General features: G+C 29.8%; 2 protein-coding genes and 2 long non-coding RNA genes across 6 annotated transcripts; 1 reads left to right on the top strand and 3 right to left on the bottom strand.

Moving 5' to 3' along the window:
• Positions 1–617: 617 nt before the first annotated feature.
• Positions 618–2,484, bottom strand: LOC145941414 (uncharacterized). Its single transcript, XM_083047532.1, has 6 exons — positions 2,179–2,484; positions 1,864–2,085; positions 1,475–1,780; positions 1,151–1,380; positions 866–1,028; positions 618–778 (listed from the first exon to the last, which is right to left on the bottom strand). The coding sequence occupies exons 1-6, from the start codon at positions 2,435–2,437 to the stop codon at positions 618–620; spliced, it is 1,341 nt and encodes a 446-aa protein (XP_082903658.1). The 5' UTR covers positions 2,438–2,484.
• A 462-nt stretch (positions 2,485–2,946) lies between these two features.
• LOC145941733 (uncharacterized) lies at positions 2,947–3,778 on the top strand. The gene is made up of 3 exons (XR_014426206.1): positions 2,947–3,154; positions 3,235–3,410; positions 3,479–3,778. It is a non-coding gene; the product is annotated as an uncharacterized LOC145941733 (long non-coding RNA).
• A 6,719-nt stretch (positions 3,779–10,497) lies between these two features.
• On the bottom strand, positions 10,498–12,667 carry LOC145941731 (uncharacterized). Of its 3 annotated transcripts, none has more exons than XR_014426204.1 (4): positions 12,062–12,667; positions 11,789–12,001; positions 11,459–11,701; positions 10,498–11,246 (listed from the first exon to the last, which is right to left on the bottom strand). XR_014426204.1 is itself a non-coding variant. In XM_083048001.1 (3 exons), exons 1-3 carry the CDS (start codon positions 12,573–12,575, stop codon positions 11,239–11,241), a joined length of 1,038 nt encoding a protein of 345 aa, XP_082904127.1. In that variant the 5' UTR covers positions 12,576–12,667; the 3' UTR covers positions 10,498–11,238. The 3 variants fall into 3 exon arrangements, 1 of the variants encoding a protein (XP_082904127.1); XR_014426203.1 differs by having other exon boundaries at positions 10,498–10,746; positions 10,826–11,246; positions 11,789–12,667; XM_083048001.1 differs by having other exon boundaries at positions 11,789–12,667.
• Positions 12,668–15,549: 2,882 nt separating this feature from the next.
• Positions 15,550–18,082, bottom strand: LOC145941732 (uncharacterized). Its single transcript, XR_014426205.1, has 2 exons — positions 17,805–18,082; positions 15,550–15,880 (listed from the first exon to the last, which is right to left on the bottom strand). It is a non-coding gene; the product is annotated as an uncharacterized LOC145941732 (long non-coding RNA).
• Positions 18,083–24,065: the final 5,983 nt, after the last annotated feature.

Below are 24,065 nucleotides of genomic sequence, written 5' to 3' on the forward strand. Positions count from 1 at the left end.
GTTTCTTATTTAAAATTTTAGTTGTAAAGAGATTGGCTTCAAATGCCCTGAAATGTTCTCAAGTATAAAAATAGATCTTTTAAATATATACCTATATCTATATTTAAAGGCTTTCTTGATATTATTATAATAATTAATATGAAATCCATTCACTTATTTTTTTTCTCGTATAGGTTGTGAATGAAGAAAGTTGTTTATATGTATATATAGAAATTAATATTTTAATATTCCAGTTTTATTCAATATTCGCTTATATTACACCGATAAAATAATAGTAATGTAAGTAAAATATAAGTACTAAAGTAAATTACAAAAGTAAAATACAAAAGTAAAAAATACTGAGAATAAAATAACAAATAAAACTTGAAATGAAACCATTTTTTAGTTTCTAATTTCTATTTAAAAGGAAATAAAATGAAATTAATTATTCTTGCTTATTTTTAAATATTATAAGAAAGTAACTGTTAGTATTGAATCTCTTAATAAACTCAACAAAGTTATTTGGTATCTAATAAGTATTCAAAATAAAATATTAAGTACTGAAAATAAAATAACATAAATAAAACTTTTTAATGAAATAACGTTAACGAGTAGTAAATATACACAGCTTGTAAAAATCAATCATTCTCGTTTGCTGCTTCAGTTGCTATGAGTCGACGTACGTTTCTCTGGCCATCCCAATCTTTAGCATTGTTAAAAATAGATCCTAAGGCTTTGTTGAAATCCTTTTCCGTTATAGGTTTGTTATTTTCTCCTGTGCAATTGCCACAGATCAAATCTACAAAATGAGTTATAAATTTCATTATTTAGTTATACGTGCAAACATTAATTTGTTATAATTTTTTTATAAAATTTGATTAATTACCAAAAAGAACTTTATAAAAAATCGTATCTTTCATAACATATTTTTCTTTTGATTGATGAACCGCAGTACATTGTATGGCTAATTCTCTATGCATAAATTTTTTCAATACTGTAAGTACAGTTTTGTACATATTTTCTGCTATCAGATGTTTCAGGCATGCCTTCTGCAAATAAAATAATATCTCTGACTAATGTTTTATATACATATTATAATTTTATATGTATATTAAATTATATTGAAATGTATGTAAAGTAAATTAAAAAATAAATAAATAAATAAACTTACAAAATCAGAAAGAAATTCTCCATCTGCAGATAATTTCTCTTCAAAATTTTTAAGTGCTGTTGATAATTTAAGAGTTACATTATGTTTGTTAATAAATTTTTCAACAATCATCGGATCCACTTTTATTTTCAAAGTTTGTTCAATATAATTCTTTAATTGCCTTATTTGCTCGCTTTGCATAGATATTTCAATAGTTAAGGACTTTACTGCTTTATGAAGCAAAAGAATTTCTAAAAAAAAAAAGAGAACTATTTATAATCATTTGTTAATTGGAATAAATACTTACAGTGTAAATTCTCATAATATAGAAAATAATTTATAAACCTTTTGGAAATGTAGCGTCCTGATAATTTTCTATATGCTGTATATTTTGATTGGGAATGCCAGCTGTGTTATTTAAGTCGGTACTAGTAGATGGTTGTGAAAAATTGTTCGATGATGATTTAGTAGCATCATCCTTTAGGTTAGATTTCTTTGTCGAAATGTGTGCTTTTGTGCTCATTGTATTTGCCGAGATATTCATTTTTATATTTTGTTCAACATCTACATATTTGTTTTTACATGTATTCAAGCTCTTTTTATTTTTCATTAAACTCTTATTTTTTATAAATTCTTCACTTTGGTCACTTGCTATAAAGATGAAAAATAAACTGATTTGAAAATAACTTTAAACAATAATAACAATAAATGATATAAATTCAAATAATATTTACAGCTCGTAGAAGAACTGTCTTCACGTGACTCTTCTATCTCATTGTCATCGTACATAATTTTCTCAATTGTTTCTTGATGACTCATCTCGGTTTTTCCTTGAAAAAATTTTGTAGAACGTGCTGACCTTGTTTTAGCGTGATCATCATTATCAGTAGAATATGCATATGATTGTGTTTTATGAATAATTTTATGCATTTTTTGTTTTGCTTCTTTTAATGTTTCTAAAAAAGAAAATAGGAAACAGAAATAAAATAACAGATAAAATTTTAACTGAGATTTCAAGAAAAATTATTAATTAAAATAATTATTTTTACCTGCTTCACCTCTCAAATATACTGGATATGACGGCCATGATTCTGGTGCTTCAGATTTAGACAAGACAAAACTATCTAATTTAAGTCGCACCTTTGTGTTGTACGGAGGAGGCATAAATTTACATACGCAAGAACGTAAATTTTGATCGTACGTTACCCATTTAGATGGGACACAATCAACAGAAATTTTGTTATCCTCTCTATCGTTTACAAATTCAACAATTTGATATGCTTTAACATTCACTGAAATAGAGATCATACGAACTATTAGAATCGATAGGACATTAACGTGCTTTTGATAGGGGCATTATGTACTTTTTGATGATAATTTCACTCAGTTTTACATACGATAATTTACATTTATTTATTATCGTGTCTCTTATTTTTATAGTGTCGTGACTAGAAATATATTATTAGCAAAATTATCACACAATGCACACACAATAGACTGCAATAACTTAACCTAACCTAACAAACAACAATTGCGCGGGAGTTTTTCTGTACTGAACGTGAAACGTGTAATGACTCTGGCAGACCAGTTCGTCTGGCAGACGATTTCTCGAAACACGTGACGCGCGATATCCAATGAGCGTACGGAAAAAGCTGTACGCTCATTGGATATCGCGCGTCACGTGTTTCGAGAAATCGTCTGCCAGACGAACTGGTCTGCCAGAGTCATTACACGTTTCACGTTCAGTACAGAAAAACTCCCGCGCAATTGTTGTTTGTTAGGTTAAGTTATTGCAGTCTATTGTGTGTGCATTGTGTGATAAAATACAGCTTTTTCCGTACGCTCATTGGATATCGAGCATCGCATGTCGCGAAATCGCGCGGGTCTGCCAGAGCCATAATACGCATATGCGCTCTGCGCATGTTCGTATAATTTGAGTGGCAATAGTGTAACAACAGGGTAGCAACAGCGGGCAGTGTAAACTTTTTTTATTCTAAAGACAAGGAAATAGAGAAATACAGAACGGTATTTGTGCTTAAACATCTATGATTGTTTATGACTTTATTGTATATGACTTTCTCATATTAATTTAAACGTGTTTTCAGGTAATAATTCATCTCTGTCATACAAAAGAAAATGAATAATAAATCACGATATCGTGTTAAAAAATCTCGAGCATTAAAAGAAGCATGCATTGAAGAAATCGAACAGATAAAAACTATAGCTGGGAATTTAACTAATTTACAGACTGTGGAATCAAATATAATAGATGATCATTGTGGTAAATATATGTTTCAAATAAAATTAAAATATAAAATCCAAAGAATTTTAAAGATTAAATTGTTTTAGACGAAACCAGGTCACGTGACGTAACACAGAAAGATACAGCTGAACTCGATATTCTTGTGCATAAACATGTGATTAAAAATGATATTTGCGACGATGCTATAAGTTCCTTGACAAATGACATTGAAACAGACACAGACAATACATTGTTGGAAATTAAAGAATATTCTATAGTTGACGAACTACGTCACTGGGCTATCGAATGCAATATTAAACATAATCATTTAGATAAACTACTAAGCATATTGAGAAAAAATTTAATAACTGATTTGCCGAAATCATCACGAACTTTTCTCAACACATCCGAGGCAAATATAATATAGTAAACATGGAAGATAATAATTCTATATATCCGAATGGCCAATTTGTTTATTTTGGTATAAAAACAGGTTTAAAACTACAAATCAACAAAGATTTCCGTCAAAATGTCATTCAGTTGTTAATTAACGTGGATGGTATGCCTATATCTGCTTCTGGAAGCAAATCTTTTTGGCCAATTCTTTGTAAAATACATTATTATCCGGATATATACAAACCTTTTACTATTGCTATCTATTATGGACAAAGTAAACCGAGATATTTAAACAGATATCTCGAATCATTTATTGCTGAGATTAATAGTTTACAGCAACATGGAATTTGTATAGAAAATCGAACTTACAAAGTCCAACTATTAGCATTTGTTTCAGACACTCCAGCCCGGGCTTTCTTAAAATGTACTAAAGGGCACAATGGTTATAATGCTTGCGAACGTTGCACAATTACTGGAGAGCTAATCAGAATAGGAAAATCTTCTAAATTAATTTATCTCGGTTTGGATTATCCGAAACGTACAAAATTATCTTTTTTTTACAAGAAGATCGTGCTCATCACACCGGTGTTTCTCCTCTTATCAATATAATTCCAGAGATAGATTTTACAAAAGTTTTAGATCACATGCATTTATTTTTTAATGGGATTATGAAAAAATTAATACATTTATGGATGAAAGGCCCATTAGCTATAAGAATAAGTCGACGATTAAAAGTACAAATTTCAGAGAGACTTTTGCATTTTGCTGCTCAGATTCCTACTGAATTTCAACGAAAACCGAGAACAATTTTTGAATATTTAAATTGGAAAGCAACAGAATTCAGATTTTTTTTATTATACTGTGGCCCGATTGTTTTAAAAGACATTCTTTCAAAAAAATTATACGATCACTTTTTGTTACTTCATGTTGCATGCAGAATTTTATCCAGTGAAGAGCTCGCTGTAATTCATAACACAATGGCAAAAAATTTTTTAAAAAAATTTGTTTTGGCTATGCCGTACTTGTATGGACCACAATCTCAAGTCATGAATGTGCACAATTTATTGCATGTGGCTGATGATGTACTGAATTTCAATTGTTCTCTAAGTAGAATAAGTTGTTTTCCATTCGAAAATACACTTGGAGAAATTAAACGTGTTCTTCGTACAGCTAATAAACCTTTGGCGCAAGTGTGTCGTAGACTACACGAACAAAATATAACTACTGATAAAAATATACGCATTATTGATAATAAAATACTAAAAAGCATAGTTCATAATAATAAAATTTGTACACAAAAAGTTAAATGGAACCGTTTCATAATTACAACAAAACGGCAAAATAATATGGTAACTTTTAAATAACGGTATAATTATGGAAATTTCTTCTATGTACAGTGATGAGCATGATACATCTCTTTCAAGCATTATGATCGAAGGTGAAATTTGGACAAAAGCAAAATTATTATACAAATATCCATGCAAATCTAGTTTGCTAAATATGTGGCACCTTCCTGCAATATCCCGCCATGTTACTGCTACATACCCGTTAACATATGTGTCAAATAAATTAATTCGACTTGAACTTCCGTCTTGTAAGTTACGTAAACAGAATACGTTTGTCATATCTTTTCTTCATTAGTAGGAATCTTAGGATATAATATATATGTATCTATTGTATATTTTTTATATATTTAATATCTATATGTATGTAAAAATTTTTTTTTATTTTGCACAATAAAAAATAATGTGACATAAATGACATTTTTCAGTACAAAATCTTTTATATGTTATCATCAATGCAATATATTGCTAACTTTACTCTTTTAAGTTTTTTCTAAATTGGCACTACACGTGAACTTTTCATTTTAAAAATGCGTTAAATCACATTTAACAAATCCATATAAGTATCTTATTAATTATCTTTATTAAAGTATTCTAAATTAAGGTAAGATTTGCAAATCCTTTTGAAGTCCTTGTAAATTGGCATTAATACTACCTTGTTTTGTTAAAATCATGTATCCTTAGTAATATCTAATAGGGCACCGATTTGATAATGATAGGGTATCCCTTAATATTGCATCCCTATATTATCCTTATCGGGGCCAGTAGTTCATTTAAAAAACGTGGCACATTTAACAAATCCATAAAAGGACCTTGTTAATTATTTTTATTAAAGCCGGCATTTCTAAATTAAGGTAACATTTGCAAATCCTTTTGAGGTCCTTGTAAATTGGCATTAATACTACCTTGTTTTGTTAAAATCATGTATCCTTAGTAATATCTAATAGGGCACCGATTTGATAATGATAGGGTATCCCTTAATATGGCATCTCTATATTATCCTTATCGGGGCCAGTAGTTTCATGAACTAGCCCTAATAATTTTCTACACGGGATTTTTAGATATGACTAGAACAATACAGGCGCGCGCTACGCGCGCGCTATTTATTTATTACAATTGATATACTTGATATCACAAATAAAATAATAGCATAAATTATATAAATGCTAATATATCTGTATATATATATATATATATATATATATACAGATATATTAGCATTTGTATAATTTATGCTATTATTTTATTTTAATATATTATTGTATTTTAAGTTAATAAACTATGATTTGATGTAAACCGAAAATTTACCTTAAGCAGACTTACAAGCTGGTTACAAACTGGTAAATTTCTGATTAATAACATTTTTTGTCAGATTATTGTAAGCGCCTTAAAAATCGTGGCGATCCTTACGAGTATCACCTTTATGAAATTAAAATATAAAATATCTCGTAAACTATTCACTTTTTTATCATCCTACCCTTATAAATTTTTATGCAGAATATTGTGAAGAATCAATTTATGTAAATAAATATATGATGGTTCCATTTAAAAAATTCAAGTTGACATTAATTTGTTTATAAAAAAAAAATTTTTTTTAAATTTTCTATTGCATGTTAAAGCTTGCGTAAAGCAGATTAATTTTCACTGTATAAACTTTTTTTTGAACAGGCGGAAATGTCCCAAAAATCGTGGCGAAACTGTTACGTGAATCACCCTATATATATATATATATATATATACAGGGTAGGCCATTTTAAACAATACGGTCAATTTTCTCGTAAACTAAGCGAAATATCGAAAAATGTTTCAAACAAAAGTTGTATGGCTGCAAAGGGGCCATAAGATAGTGACAATGATTTGACCTTGGATAGTCAGTTAAAGGTTATGTGAAGGTCACCGTCAATTTCTTAAATGGAATCATCTATTTTTTATTGCATATTCTTATAGCTTATCTTAAGAGCTTTTCAAAACTCTATAATAAAATATCTTTTTATGGAGTTATACTCTTTGAGTTATAGAGGTTTCAAGTTCACAATTTTTGGACATAAAATATAAAATATCTCGTAAAATATTCAGTTTTCGATAATCATACCTTAATACTTTCTTGCACAGTATAATAAGATCAATCAATTGGTATAAAGAAAACAGATGATTGTTTTAAAAAAATATGTAATATTTAACATACATAGCTGCATACTTTTTTTTATAAGCTATGTATTTTTTATATTTTATAACTATGTATTTTTTTACACCAATTGATTGGTCTCATTATTCCATTTTGAAAAAAAGTATTAAGGTGATTACCGAGAACTGAATATTTTACAATATATGTTACATTTTATGTCAAAAAATTGTCAACTTCGAATCTTTATAACTCAAAAAGTACTTAATGAAAAAATACTTTATTATAGGGTTTTGGAAAGCTCTTGAGATAAGCTACAAGAATATGCAATGAAAAATAGGTAGTTCCATTTAAGAAATTGACGGTGATCTTCACATAATCTTCAACTGATTTTCCAAGGTCAAATTATTGTCACTATCTTATGGCCCCCTTGCAGTCATACAATTTTTGTTTGAAACATTTTTCGATATTTCGCTTAGTTAATTAACCGTATTATTTAAAATGGTTCACCTTATGTATATAGATATGATGATAAAATTATATTGCGCTCATTTCTTACATGTTCATACGTGAGATATAATTAAAGAATTAAAAAATACAAACAATTTAAAATTTTAATATTAAAGATGAGTAACAAATTCGTGGAAATACTATTTAAATATATTATCGTTATTGTTTCTATTAATGGATTAACCAAGAATTTTTTTTCAAATCAGATTAGTGTTATTAATTTTATTTGTATCCATAAAAACACTTATAAAAATCATTATTTAATTATTACGATTAAAGGATTAATTTCTATGGATCAAATGCTTTTTTTTAATAGTTTTGTTAAAATAAAGTAAGGATATCTTTTTCTTAGAAAAAGATGTAAAGAGAATCTGCAAATATAATACAAAAAAATGAAAGAGCCCACCAGCTTTTAAGTTTTGTAAGTTTTCATTGCATATTCTTGTAGCTTATCTCAAGAGCTATATATATATACAGAGTGATTCACGTAACGGTCGCCACGATTTTTGGAACATTTCCGCTTATTTAAAAAAAAGTTTATACAGTGAAAATTAATCTGCTTTACGCAAGCTTTAACATGCAATAGAAAATTTAGAAAAATAATTTTTTTTATAAACAAATTAATGTCACATTAAATTTCTTAAATGGAACCATCATATTTTTTTTACATAAATTGATTCTTTATAATATTCTGCATAAAAAATTATAAGGGTAGGATGATAAAAAAGTGAATAGTTTACGAGATATTTTATATTTTAATTTCATAAAGATTATATTCGTAAGGATCGCCACGATTTTTAGGGCACTTACAATAATCTAACAAAAAATGTCATTAATCAGAAATTTACCAGTTTGTAACCGTCAATAAATTTAACAATAATTTAATGATTGCATACAATTTTACTTTATGTTACATTTTTTCAATTCAAAATCAACAATTTTTAAGCTTCTACAGCGTAATTCTTTGCTATCGAGGAAGATTCACTAAAAACGTAAATAGTAAACAGACTTGACTTTGACCTTATGTTACCGCCAGTTTAAAGAAAAGTTTATACAGTGAAAATTAATCTGCTTTACGCAAGGTTTAACATGCAATAGAAAATTAAAAAAAAATTTTTTTTATAAACAAATTAATGTCACATTGAATGTTTTAAATGGAACCATCATATTTTTCTTACATAAATTGATTCTTCACAATATTCTGCATAAAAAATTATAAGGGTAAGATGGTCAAAAAGTGAATAGTTTACGAGTTATTTTATATTTTAATTTTATAAAGGTAGTTATAACTATTTTAATTTTATAATGGTGGTAATAACTATTACCGGACATCCTGTATATATATATATATATATATATATATATATATATATATATACAGGGCGCGAATTATGAGACACCCTGTATATATATATATATATACAGGGTGTCTCATAATTCGCGCCCCACCCGTCAGGGGCAGGTAGAGCAGGTCACACTGAGTAAGAAAGTCCTTTACCGTTTTGCGATTTTCTCAATAATAAAGGAGAAATTAATTAATAAAGTTCGGCCAATCTAAGCGAGTGATAGCGCGCGGCGAGAAGAGACAGCCCATATAATTATACGTTTCTAAGCGCGCGGTGGAGGGGTAGGAGGAGTTCGACGTAAAGCTCCAGATCACACATGTGCATACATACACCGTCAGTCTTTTGTCAAGCGCGGACTCCTATCGCTTCGCCGCGCGCGGCCTCCTATCCCTCCGCCGCGCGCATAGAAACAGTGTATATGGACTGTCTCTTCTCGTCGCACGCTATCACTCGCTTGGATTGGCCGAACTTTATTAATTAATTTCTCCTTTATTATTGAGAAAATCGCAAAACGGTAAAGGACTGTCTTACTCAGTTGGACCTGCTCTACCTGCCCCTGACGGGTGGGGCGCGAATTATGAGACACCCTGTATACAGTGTGTCCGGTAATAGTCGCATCAACCGTTTTGGGCGGGTAGAGCACGTTATATCGAATAGAAAAATCTTATACCATTTTGCTAAATTCGTAATAATTATTGAGTTATTAATTAAAATATCTAAGCGAATGAGCGGGTGGAAAGCAGTAGGCTGGACTCGGTGTCGAATAACTTATTTGTTTAAGTCGCTTATTAACAAAAGCATTATTTGATCGAGAGGCGGCGTCATGCAGCAAGTGGCGAGCAATGTAGCGGCGCCGAAAAGTAAGATGATACTTTTGATACTAAACGACAGCCATTTGACATGCCCACCGAGTCCGGCCTACCGCTTTCCAACCGCTCATTTGCTTAAATATTTTAATTAATAATTTAATAATTATTGCGAATTTAGCAAAATGGTATAAGATTTTTCTATTCAGTTTAACGTGCTCTACCTGCTCACGACGGTTGATGCGACTATTACCGGATACCCTGTATACATACATACATATACATATATATATATATATATATATGTATATATAGTGTCTTAATATTATTTTTGCAAAATACATTAAGTTATCATTATCTTATTATATAATCATTTTTGTTATAAAATAATATATAAAATATAAAATAAAGTAAAATAATATAAAATAAAAATATTAAATATTTTTGTGTTAATAGAAATATTTACATTATTTCCGTTAAACACTACATTTTATTAGTAAATAAAATGTAAAATTTTCCAATATTAAAATTTATATTTGTAAAAAATTTTTATATATTCCCTGATCAAATTATTATTATTATTATTTTAAAAAAATTGTTTTTTATCACATGTAAAAAACAAAAAATTAAATATATATTTCTGTATATACATAATTTTTAACAAATTTGTTATTTCGTTGATTATCAAGATAAACTTTTAATGCTTGCCAAGAACGAACTCGCGAAAAAGCAACATAAAGTTGTCCATGATTAAAAACATCTTTGCGAAGATCTAATCCAATTCTATCAAACGTCTGTCCTTGTGATTTATTAATCGTCATGGCAAAAGCTAATTTTATTGGAAATTGTCTTCTGGAAAAAGTAAAAGGATATACATTTTCACAATATAATGTTATTCGATTTAAAAAAATAATATCTCCTATTTTATCACCTGTTAAAATTTTGCACTTTAATAAATGATCTGCAAGTTCTATAACCATTAATCTAGTACCATTACAAAGACCTTCATTGATACTAAGATTTCGAATCAACATAATGATACAATTCGGTCTTAAACGTAATTCATGTGGAGGAAGAGATGATGGAGATAAACTATTTAAATATTCTGGTAACAAAGCTTCACCAATATCACCATTGTCATTATTTACAGCGCTGTCTACACTTGTATAAATTCGTTCATTAGTTATATCTAATAATTCAACAACTTTCTTATTAATTTCATCTACATCAATATTTCTTGCAGAAAGTATTGCACATTTAGCTACTTTAGCAAACTCCTTTTTTCTTATTAACTCGCCGTATATATCTTCCACAATATCAGCATTAATAGGTGTCACACAACATTCAGGAATCTGTAAGTTATCATTAAAATCGTTTAATAAACCGTCTCCCATATCTAATAAAAACTTTGCAAATTCAATTTCTTCTGGAAGAACTCGCATATTTTGTATTAAAGAGAATTTTACGAAATGCTTCCAAAGAGAACTAAACTTAATAGAAAGATTTACAATTTCACTTCGAGTAGCATGTACTTTAATAGGCAAAAGTTGTCTAAAATCACCACCTAATAAAACAATTTTTCCACCAAAAGGAATATCATTATTCATAATATCACGCAATGTTCGATCCATTATTTCTAAAGCATATCGTGGTGCCATTGGTGCTTCATCCCAAATAAAAATATCAACTTCTTTTAAATATTGAGCTTCTTTTGATTGGATTTTAATAGTTGATGATGAATCAGCAAATAATGGAACTGGTAATCCAAATATCTTATGGACTGTTTTTCCAAAAGGTAATAACGTAGCTGCAATACCCGTAAATGCCATTGTACATACATGTTTATTTTTAATTCTAGCTAAATAATAGATAGTTGTATATATATATGTTTTACCTGATCCACCTGGACCATCAATATAAAAACAATTATTAGAGATATTATTGTCTAATTCATTTAATATAAGATCGACGATCTCTTTCTGTTTATTATTTAATTGTTTATATTGTTTGGTGCCTATTTCCATAGCTTCTTCAAATGCCATGTAATCCTCTTCTTTGTCATTTTTAGTTAATTGTTCCATTTGTGGAAAATTAACAAAACTTTTACCTTCAGCACAAAGCATACTATTAATTTGTACATATACTTTATTTTGTGCTTGTAACATACCAAACTGTCGAACATAATCCTCAGACATTGCTACTTTAAAGTTTTCCCACAACTCTTCAGGATGTAATGGTTGACAATGTAATAATATACGTACAAATAATCTACGAAGTTGTCGTGGCATCATCCATCCAACAGCTTCATTCATAGCTCTTTTCCATTCATCATCATCTTCGATTAAACCTAAAGCTAAACATGCCGCTGAAAATGATTGACAAAATTCTTCATTTACAGTTCTTAAATCGTTAAAACTTGTGGCCCCTTTTACTGTGAGTAACAATAATCGTAAATGAAATAATTCTATTTGTGTTGGACTAACGGAATACATTCGTCCTATACAATTAAAATGACTTTTACGTTTGACCCAACGCGAGACATTTCTGCCATTAATTTTCTCTTTTTTAAATGTATAATAGCGTGGAATTTCTATATATAAGTATTGTCTTGCTTCTTCATCTCGTAAGTTTAATGAAAAATAATCTATTAACATAGTAACTTGATCTAAAGCAGAAGTCATTGCATCATCAATGTTATCATTTTCAATTATAATATTTTGCTCATTAGGAAGATGAACTGGTAAACGTGTTATAGCATGACTTTTATCTTGTAGTTTTTTACCAAGAATACGCCAGCTAGCTTCAACAGGTCCAACATAACGAGCTTCGATGTAATTATGTATCTCATCATGATCAATAACAACACTTTCTGTTATTGGTTCAATAGTTATAGCAGCAACATCATGTCCTTTATAAATATATTTATATAGATATTTAACTGATTTAATACTTGAAACTACTTCAACATTTATATGACTGTTAAATATAATTGATAAAGTAGGACAATATGGAACAACATAACGATTATCAACTACATATCCACCAGGACGTTCAAAATTTTTTCCATTATTTCGTCGACGATAATAAGGATAAGCATCTTCATCCATTTTAGTTTCTTCAAGAAAAGATTTCGGATAGTGTTTCGAACAACGTCCATCTATCAAACACCAATCACCACAAGGTCCATGAATCATATGTTTCATGATTATATCATGTAAAGTACGATTTTCACATGGATCAGGAATTTCAGCAGAAATATATTTATCAACAATTTGTGAAGTTGTTATTTTAAAATTGTATTTTAAAGTAATTAACATATGAATATGTGGCAAACCACGTTTTTGAAATTCAATAACATACACAAACGCTGCTACTTCACCAAAAAATTTTTGCTTAACGATTAAATCAATTAAATAATCTTTTTTAATATTAAAAACACGAGCACAAATGTCAGGTCTATCAGAAGCTTGTTGACCAGGCAATAGATTTTCTTCGATTTCACGCCATTTTGGATTGCAAGTCATTGTAATAAAAAGATCTGGCTTACCAAATTTACTAACAATTGCCATTGCATCTTGATAATTTTGCAACATATTACGCGGTGACCCAATAAATGTGGAAGGAAGTATAACCATTTTTCCAATACGTCCATTTAAGTTATTCGCTGTAGTTTGTAAATAATCTCTTAAGCCTTGATATGTTTCGGTACGTAATTCTTTTTGATGATTTTTACAGTAATCAATTCTATCTTTTTCTATTTTTACATAACTATCTACAAGCCATTGCTGAAATAAGCGACGTCCTAATAAAAAGACATTAAATTCATCACGAATAGCCATACGATATTTAATATACTGTCCTCTAGTTATTCGTCTATTACTATTTAATTTTTTTAAATCACGATGCCATCCTTGAGTGCCGTATGGATAAAATAAAGGATATACCCATGGTTCAACATTTGGATCCATAATACTAACTTTTTGTAAAGTTTTAGTGTTTTTATTACATATAGTAACGTATGAGTCTGGAATTTCTCCATCAGCAGTTGTATAAAAAACAGCAGCAACTTCATTAGTTCTTTGAAAATTATATCGACGTCGATCCATTCCTGGTTTTAAAGTAAATAATAATTGTAATTCTGGTAACAATTGACCTGATTCTATTGCAAATTGCCGTTGATTTTCTAGTTCTTCACCCATCATTTGATATGACTGTGCAAATATGTTATTATTTCGCATTATACATTCAAGATTTTGTAAAATTTCAATATTTAAATGTGAATTCTGATTAAGACGATGATTTATCGCTTCATTTGAATCTACAATAAAAAGTTGACCATAAGAAGGAGTTTCATTTTCTGCAGCATGTAATGCTGTATTAATTTGATAATAAATCTGCCCTTGTATTTTAAAACAATATGGACCAGGTCGTCTATCTTGAAAATTAATTAAATTAGCGTTAAATGAGGCAAATGAAAATGAACTGTTATAACTACGAATATTTTGAAAAAAATTATTAGATTTTACGTGACTACCATCAAATAAACTACGAATGAATTGAGGAAATTCAGGCAATGGTTGCACAGATACTGCACCATGATTACAACAATCATGAAATGAATATCCTTTATTAGAAATTTTTTCAGCTGCAAAGTGTTTTGCATTACAATGAATACAATACACGTCCATGGGACCAATATAATATTCAATTACATCGTTAAGTGATATTGTACTAATATTACTTAAACGAGGTTGTTTTTTATGTCGTGATCGATAACGAGTTTGATATTCTACAGATGATTGTAATGTTGATTTAACATTTAAAGGATTTTCTTCAACTTCCCAATCTAATTCTATTACACGATTATCATTTGATGTACCAGCAATACAAATAGTTTGTTGATTTAACTTCTTTGAAGAATTTTCAACTAATTTGTTATTTTCACGACGCCGTCGTTGATTCTCCCTTCTTTTTTCTCGACGTCTTTGTAAAAATTCTTCTTTTTCTTCTAAAGTACGTACAATTTTACGTCTTCCCATTTTACAAGAATTTTCTATATTAATATACTATATATACTGTCTTAAATATATACACGTAATGTTATTAATAAATATTAATAAAGAGAAAAAAATAATTTATACAAAAAATTTTTTATTATTTAAATATCTTTTACTATTTAAATAATCTACGTATTATATTAATAATATATATTATTATTATTTATATATTATATTATTTAAATATTATGATTACTTATAAATTATTATTATTAGATTACATTTTCAATTAAAATAAAAATTGATATTCTTTTTAGAAATAGAATCTGGTGAATTATTATCGGACTGACAATTATCATATACTTTAAGACCAAATATAGATAGACGTCGATATAAAGAATTAATAAAGTTGTTGCTGTTTTTCTCACTTTAAATAAATTAACTTACATAAATGAGTTAATTATTATGGTTATTATAGTTATTGTTAAAATTATTTTGTTTTCAACATTGTCATCATCTTCATTGTCATTATTATCGTTATCATTGTAGTTATCGTCAATATTATAATAATTTATATCATCAATATCATCATTTATATATCATTCATATCATCGATTATCATCAATATCATAATTATTATTAATAATAATATCAATACTTCTTAATAATATTATTTATTTATTAATTGCACATACATAAAAAGATATAAAAATAATTACAATATATAATAATTAATACCACTGTAATAAAATTAATATTAATTAAATTCTTATAAATACATAAATTATATTATAAATAATATAATTAAATATATTATAATACAATAAAATTAAAATATCATTAAATATAAAATACTAATTATAGTTAAATCAACATAATTTATAATATAGTTTTCTCAAATAATTTTCTTTTTTCACTCTTTCTTCTTCTCTTTTCCTCTTTTTTCTCTTTTATTTATTTTGTCACTTTGTATAGTTTCCTCGCCTTTCCTGAAACAAAAGAAACAAATATTAATAATCTACATTTATTTAAAAAAATAATATGTAAGAAATTATAAATAATACACACATACATACATACATACATAAGTATAATTTATATATACATATATATATATATATAAATTATATTATATATGTTATATACATATATATATTTAAATTGTATTATTATATTAATATATAATTTTATAAATATATAATAATATATATAAATATATAATATATAATTTTATATAAATAATTTTGTAAACCTTATTAGAAATATTATGTTAATAAGATCTTAATCTCTCTTTCTCTCTCTCTCTCTCTCTCATAAATCTTTTCTTGTAACGTGAACTTATGAAAAGTTAACGAATTCAATATTTGTGTCAATAAAATTTTTCACTTTTCATGAGTTTATGCTAAAGAAAAAGATTCTCTTGATCGAACGCCAAATAGCGGAAAGATCATACCACTTATATTATATTTATATTTACAATTATATTTACAATGTTTATAGAATATAAGCTATATTTTAGTGTATTTAATTATGTACATAAACTTGTATATGTATATATATATATATATATATATATCTAATTAAATATGGAAAACTAAATAATTATATATAGGAATTATTTATAAAATATATATTGTTTATTTTATTAATAAAAATTTAGTGAATATATTTATTATATTTTGAATATTTTTTCAATATAACCTATATACAATTCTTATTAGTTTTTTTCAATGAACTAAGTTATTTAAAAAAATATATGTATTGCATATATAAGTTATCTTGTATACGCAATACTCTAAAAAATGTATAGCCACTTTTTTATAGACAAACTCTTCTTGCAATATTTAAATTAAATTAATAATTTTGAATCTATCCACATTAGTACATTATTATGATGTACATAAAATAAAGTTTAATACATGTATTTTTATAAATAACATATTGTAATGATTTAAGAATATACGTACTAACAAGAATAGAATTCAACATTATTAATCTAATTTAAACATTCCAAGAAGAGTCTGCTTATAAAAAAACTTATATAAAGAAATAGCTATACATTTCCTCGATAACAAGCTTGTTATACAAGCTTCTTTATGAGAAAACTCTTCCTGCGATATTTAAATTAGATTAATAATGTTGAACCCTATTCGCATTAGTACATACTCTTAAATCATTACTACTTATATAAGATAACATATAACATATAATGCATATTTACAAATAACTTGAGTTGTTGAAAAAAATAATAAAAATTAGGAAATATTTATGAAATATTACTTGTCTTCTTAATAAAAATTTAATGAATATACAATTTAATATACGTATATATAATTTTTATTACTTTTTCAATTAACCAATTGTACTCGTATTATATTGTATGTATTATTATACAATCCATGTATTATCTTGCATATGTTATGTCCGCATTAGGATAATGATTTGTTAGCAGAACCTGCTTACAGAATTTGACAACACATTGATGACAGAAACTGAAAAAAATCTTGAGTTCAAATTGTGTGCGCACAGATCCTGTTCGGTTTCTGATGACAATCTGACCTAAAGTCATGTTAGATTCTGTCGTCAATCTGCTGTCAGAGACTGTGAACATAGTTCTACTCGATTTTTGGCACCAATTTGTTAATTACATCAGTAATAATTAGTTCTGCAACAAATCTGTAACCTTTTTCATGACAACATTTAATATCAAACACTTGGCATGATTTGATATCGACAGACTTGGCTATCTGGGTACATACATATAATAACAATATAGCTTATATATTTTATACATATTGCAAATATAATTGTAAATATAAATATGTACAAGTGGTATGATTTTTTTACGTTCAAAGTTTTTCATACTTTTCTTTTAAAAAAGAACATTATTTATACACATATTTATATACATACCTTCTCTATTCGACTTTTCTTCTTTTCCTCCTTTTCCTTTTTCTATCCTCTCGAGATAATTTTTGCTTCTTTCTTAACACACGAAACTATGTACTTTCTTAACACACGAAAGAGCAAAGTAACACGTAACCAACAAAATAGGTTATGGATGACGAGGCGCTCGAACGCTACGCACCTTACCTACCCTTACCACGAATATATCGCAAAGCGCCAGCATCCAATCAGCATCGCAGAAAAAGAGGCTTCAACATTTCGATATATTCGAGTAATCGACTTAACATACACTTTTTAAGGAAAGGAAAATATATCGACGTACTATGTACCATCAAATACAAAATTTAGACGTCTTGCTAACGGTAAACTTTGGGATAAGTACAATAATCTTAAAAAAGATATTAAACAAGAGAAAGTAATAGCAAATGAGGACGAAAACATTGAAAATACTGATTGTCAAGAAGCATTACTCAAATTGCGTGCAATTCAACCGGATGATCCAAATCTCGAAAATCTTTGGAAAGAAACATTTAAAGCAAGGAATAGAGGGACTTCGATTAATGCCTATTATGAAGAATATCCCATTTTAAAAACTTCTATTGGTGCTATATTGGTAATTATTCATACAAATGTTTTATAATTTATTAAAATTATATTTTTTAAGCTATTATCTAATTTAACAATATTTTTATTGTCAATTATTGCAGTTAAAAATAGATTTTGAGTTAGAAACAGCCATAGATGCGCATATTTTTTCAAATAAGTGGTCCCGATTTGCTCCATATATATTAGATCTCGCTGTAAAGAAAGAAGTTTGCTCATCATTGTGTGAACTATGTAATGGTATATACATATATATTTATTTTATTTATATATTATATATTTTTCTGTTATACAATAATTATTCTGCAGCTAAATATTTGAATTTGCAATAACATTTTATATTTATTTTACTAGTCTTTTTATAATTGTTATTTATATTTTTTAATTTATTTCAAATTTATTTTAAATATACTTCTTTTATACATATAATATTTCTGAACATTATTATTAAAATTAATACATTTTAATTTCAGATATACCCCTCGAAACATTAAGTCTTCTTATATTACCTTATTTATTTCCACCGAATAATGTGAAAACAGGTAACAAAAAAAAGTGGAAGCCTTCTAAAATAGAAATTGCTGAAAGTTTTATTTGTCGCATTCCTGTAAGCAAATTTTAATATATTTTTTATGAAATTTTATTATTTATAACAAATAATCTTAATATTATCTTATTTTCTTTAGAGTATAGCAGAATTGGAACCTAAATTAGAAAAACGAAAAGAGAAGCTTGAAGCTTTTGGGTTAACACTGCAGCCAATGGTAGTTGCGATTGGTTCGATTATAAATTTGACGGCTTTTTATGTTGTAGTAAACAACATTAAATACGAAGCAACGAGTTTAATAAATGCAGTAAACTTGTGCTTCCAAGTATTCTTTGCGCTGGATGCAAAATATCCAGTTGATTCTGAAATAGTGTGATATTTTTTACAATATCATGTATATGATATTAATAACGCAAAATATAGTCGAAATTTTGTTTCTGTGGATACTACTTGGCACGATTTACAAGAACTAGCTGTATTCAGTGAGTAAGTTTAAAAAATCTTAATAATATATTGCTTTATTTTAAAAATTTATATAAGTTACTTATATATGTTTAATATCATTTATATTTTTAAATGTCAGTATATACATCCTTAATAATGATAAAGTGTCAATTTTGTTCTAATGTCTTTTCTAAAAAATATTTAAAACCACATATGCAATTTGAGCATCACGAAAATTTTAACTCTATCGAATACATTTGTCAATTTAAAAATTGTAATCGTTCCTACTCAGATATCAAAACACTTAATAAGCATAAAAGACGTTGCAAACATTTTGAAGAAACAATATTAGAATCTAAAATATCTCAAAAATCAACAGTAAATATAAAAGATGGAGAAAATATTTTTAATGATATTGAATCTGAAATAATACAAAAGTCAGAGTTGAACAAAACAAGTTTCAAAGTAAATATTTCTAATAATAAAGCTGAATTTGAAAGCAATAATACAGTTTTTAATGAAGATTTCTCATTCAGAAACATTGAAGCTACACAAAATGAACTTCGTATACTTGCACTGAAAATGATTTCTTCACTACATTCAGATGCTACATTATCTCGAATTCAAATTGATCGAATTACACGTATATTTCATTTATTTCTTAACACAAACTATGTAAATGATTTTAAAAAATGTATATCTCTTATGGAAACAAATTCGAATCATATAACAGAAAAATTCAAACTATTGCAAAATGTTTTTAGTGGTCTTGATACTGAACATAAACGAAACAAATTATTAATTAATCTTGGATATTATATTAAACCTAAACGAATATTCTTTGGAACTATGGATGTAAGAAATGAAAATGTATTAAAAACTGAAAATGTATATGGGCAATTAGTATCATTAAGAAAAGTATTAAAATCATTTTTCCAAATAAATGATATATTTGAAAAAACTTGCAAGTATATCGACACATTAATTAAAGATGATAATAATGAAATTTATAATATTATACAGACTCATTTCTGGAAATCAAAAATTTCAGATAATACATCGATAACAATTCCTTTATTTTTATACGAAGATGCTTTTGAAATAGCAAATTCACTTGGATCACATGCTGGTAAATATAAATTAAACGGAATATACATTTCAATACCATGTTTACCACCGGAATTGTATTCAAAATTAGATTACATCTTTCTTGCTCAATTATATCATGCAGATGATTCGAAATTGTTTCCAAAGGAAAAAATTTATTCATATTTAATTAAAGAATTAAAAATTCTAGAATCAGAAGGCATTCAATTAATAACAGGATCTAAAAATATTCAAGTATATTTTAAACTTGCATTAATTATCGGCGATAATTTAGGATTACATAGCATTTTAGGATTTACTGAAAGCTTTTCTGCGGACAAATGCTGTCGACTCTGTAAAGTATCGAAAGATGTATCTCGAAAGTTATATAGTGAAGATCATGGGCGAAGCCAGGATTTTATCTAGGGGGGGGGGCAAAAATTTATCAAATAAAATCTGTTATAGCCCGAACTATAACCAGTAGTTATTAGGAATAAGAATTCACTAAATATTTTTATAGAATATTATAAGATATTTTTACGTATAAAAGAGCGCTCTCGACAAACGCTCGTCGCGTGAAAACGCTAACGCAGCGAGACACGCGCGAAGCACCGGAAACCGCGAGATGCAAGCGAAGACCTGCGACTTCAACCTGCTTCGCTTGCAGTTAGAACAAAAACGCGTGAATATTACTAACCAATCAGAGACCTGTTTCCAAGAGCCTCTCCCGAAAGAAATTCAAGAAACAAAAGAATATAAAAGACCGAGAGTCAGCCCGCGGGGCAGTCGCAAATTAAGATCTGAATGAGAAGTAACGAAATCGCTAATAATAGATCAAATTATTAATCAGAGTTAATACGAAGCGGTTAATACCTAACAACCGACTACAGTAAGAATACCTCTAAATCGAGAGAAGGGCAAGAATAAAGAGAAAACTCAAGATAATAGAAAAACAAGGAGTTTATTTCTAATTACTATATCCCTTGGCTCCTACGACGTCCTGTGCGACCCGAGGATTCTCATCCTTTTCATTCGGCGCAACCCCAGTGCCGTACGGCGGCACAACAAATTGGTGGCAGCGGTGGGATCGCGCCGACGGACCGCCAGGACCAGCAGGAACCTGAAGACCTGAAAAACAATACAACCGTATTAGAAAAATCAGGCACGTCGAAATAATCGACGGACAACACAGAAAGCAGCATACTAAAAATTAAGACCCGCAATACACACATACACAACGTGTGGAAGCAGGCACGTCAGTTAGAAAAACAGCTGACGGAAATAAGCAGAAGCCACAGTGCAGTGAGAGAGAAGGACGGACAACGCAAGCAGTACAAAGAGCGATAAGCAAGCAGCTGAGAACCGAGTAGGATCGCCAATGTCCCAAGGACAACGCCGACCTGCGACAATCTCACGGACAACGCATCATCACCGAGCGACGACCTGCCGTATCAATCACGAGCACCGAGCCGCCAGCCGTTATCAGCCCACGAGCGATCGAGTTGCAGCAGCAGCAGCCAAGCCGTACCGAGCGATAAAGAGCGTAACGATGCGAACCGTAATACTGTAAGTCCGATCCTTATAATATTTCTGCGTGAATGTCGGAAAGGAACAAGACATCCCCGAAACCGATAGCGAACAAATCTTGGCTACATAGCGACTCAGCCAAACGAACGATTCAAGCGTTACCATTAACTATAGAAAGACTCGGGCGAATTCGTAGAAAATTAGAGAACGAATATTCAAGCGAAAGCGAAAACGAATTACCCGCGAACGTCATTGTTAAGCGCGAGTTCCCCTTCGATAGCTTTGACGAAAGTATACTAAAGACGCGAACAGACGGTAATAACGAAAATATAAAAGAAATTAAAATACGCGCAAGCCAAAGCCCCTAGCAACGCGTCGCAGAAAAGCGGATGGTCAACTACGTACGATAGTAGCGATTTTGACTCTAACAAAGACAACATGTCTGTAATGCACACTCCACCAAATGGTGCAGCGGACGTATCCGTGGGTGCTGTAGACCGCGAAATTTGTCGCCTACGCGAAACGTACATCGCGTAGAAGTCGACGTACACAGGACACCCGCCGAACATAAGACACCCGTCGAAAACAACGCGAAAGAGGAAAACCCTTTGATGCGCGACGTATTACAAGGCCTACGAGACCTACGAATTGAAATGCGGACAGAAATAAATAAAATGTACGATTCGAGGTCACGCGGAGAGAGATCAGACGACAGTCGTCAAAGCTCCCGCGAACGCGCACGCAAACGGGATGCAAATAGGCACCGCGATAATCGACGACATCTCCGTGAACACACCCGTAATCAAGATGCGGAAGAGAGATGCGACAGTCGGCAAGATTTACGCGAACTCACTCCCGAGCGAGACCGAAATAATCAATGTGACCGCGACTACCCTCGCAATCGAGACGCAGGAGATCGACGGAATCTACGCGAACACACACGCGAACAGGGAGCGGATAGGCGCTACAATAGGCAGATTAGATCCCGCGAACGCGCTTATGATCGAGATTCGGACGAAGAGCACGAGTCTCGTATGGCTTACGAACGAACCGAGCGTGACATCCGAAATCGGCGGAATGCCTCACAACGGTACATGTCACTAAAGGAGGCGCGAATAATGATACCGGAGTTCGACGGCACAACGCGAACCCGATTACAAGAATTTTTAAACTCCTGTACGTACGCAATTAAAAATATTCACCCCGATGACGAGGAAGCGTTAATTCAAGGAATATTATTTACTAAATTACGGGGAAAAGCCATGCAAGATTTCGAGACACGAGACATTCAAACGTTCGAAGAATTGAAAGACCAACTAGAAAATTCTTATCAAAGTAAGCGGAGTACAGCGCATTTCGCACAAATCGAGTTCAATTCGGTCAAGCAAAACTTTAACGAACCGGCACAGAGTTTCGGACAACGCGTCGACAAACTTGCCAGGAAATTATATAGCTCAATGATTGAGGGAGAAAAGCGTTCGAGCACCTATAAGCGTGCTATTCTAGAAACCATACAAAGCCAAGCATTACTCAATTTCCAATTCGGGTTACGTAACGAATTGAAAATACTCGTGCGATCACAACGATACACAACACTCCAAGAAGCGATAACGAGCGCAACCGCAGAAGAAAAGTTAATAGGATCTAACGCGTCGCGAATGACAAATGCATCGCAAAGCAAAACTGGGCAACAACCGCGACAAGGTCAACATAAAACCACGCAATGTTATAAATGCGGAAAATCGGGACATTACGGACGCGATTGCCGCAGCAGTAAATACGCGTTCCCAAAACCGGACAAGCCCCCTCGCGCAAATACCGTAGAGAAATTCTGCAATTATTGCAAAAAACGCGGACATAATCGCGACGAGTGTTGGACTTTAAATGGAAGGCCGAAAACAAATACACCGGACCACGATAAGGGAACCGATAATAAAAAATCGCGAAGCATAAATAAAATTGAAAACCGTAAGAAACCGCAATCGCGAAAAAGAGATACCGAATCCGAGTATAGCAGTGACGAGGAAGAACGGCAAGAAGAAAAGAATAAAAAGACACGC

Source organism: Prenolepis imparis, unplaced genomic scaffold (assembly GCF_030444845.1).
Source record: "Prenolepis imparis isolate NDT839.2.m4 unplaced genomic scaffold, iyPreImpa1.0 SCAF_10, whole genome shotgun sequence".
Classification (NCBI taxonomy): Eukaryota; Metazoa; Arthropoda; class Insecta; order Hymenoptera; family Formicidae; genus Prenolepis; species Prenolepis imparis.

Coding starts and splice junctions, on each gene's coding strand:
- LOC145941414 (XM_083047532.1), bottom strand. CDS start 2,437: ATGATCTCTATTTCAGTGAATGTTAAAGCATATCAAATTGTTGAATTT. Junction 2,086..2,178: donor ATATTTGAGAGGTGAAGCAG/GTAAAAATAATT, acceptor TTTCTTTTTTAG/AAACATTAAAAGAAGCAAAA. Junction 1,381..1,474: donor GGACGCTACATTTCCAAAAG/GTTTATAAATTA, acceptor TTTTTTTTTTAG/AAATTCTTTTGCTTCATAAA.
- LOC145941731 (XM_083048001.1), bottom strand. CDS start 12,575: ATGACTTCTGCTTTAGATCAAGTTACTATGTTAATAGATTATTTTTCA. Junction 11,702..11,788: donor TGATGGTCCAGGTGGATCAG/GTAAAACATATA, acceptor CGGGTATTGCAG/CTACGTTATTACCTTTTGGA.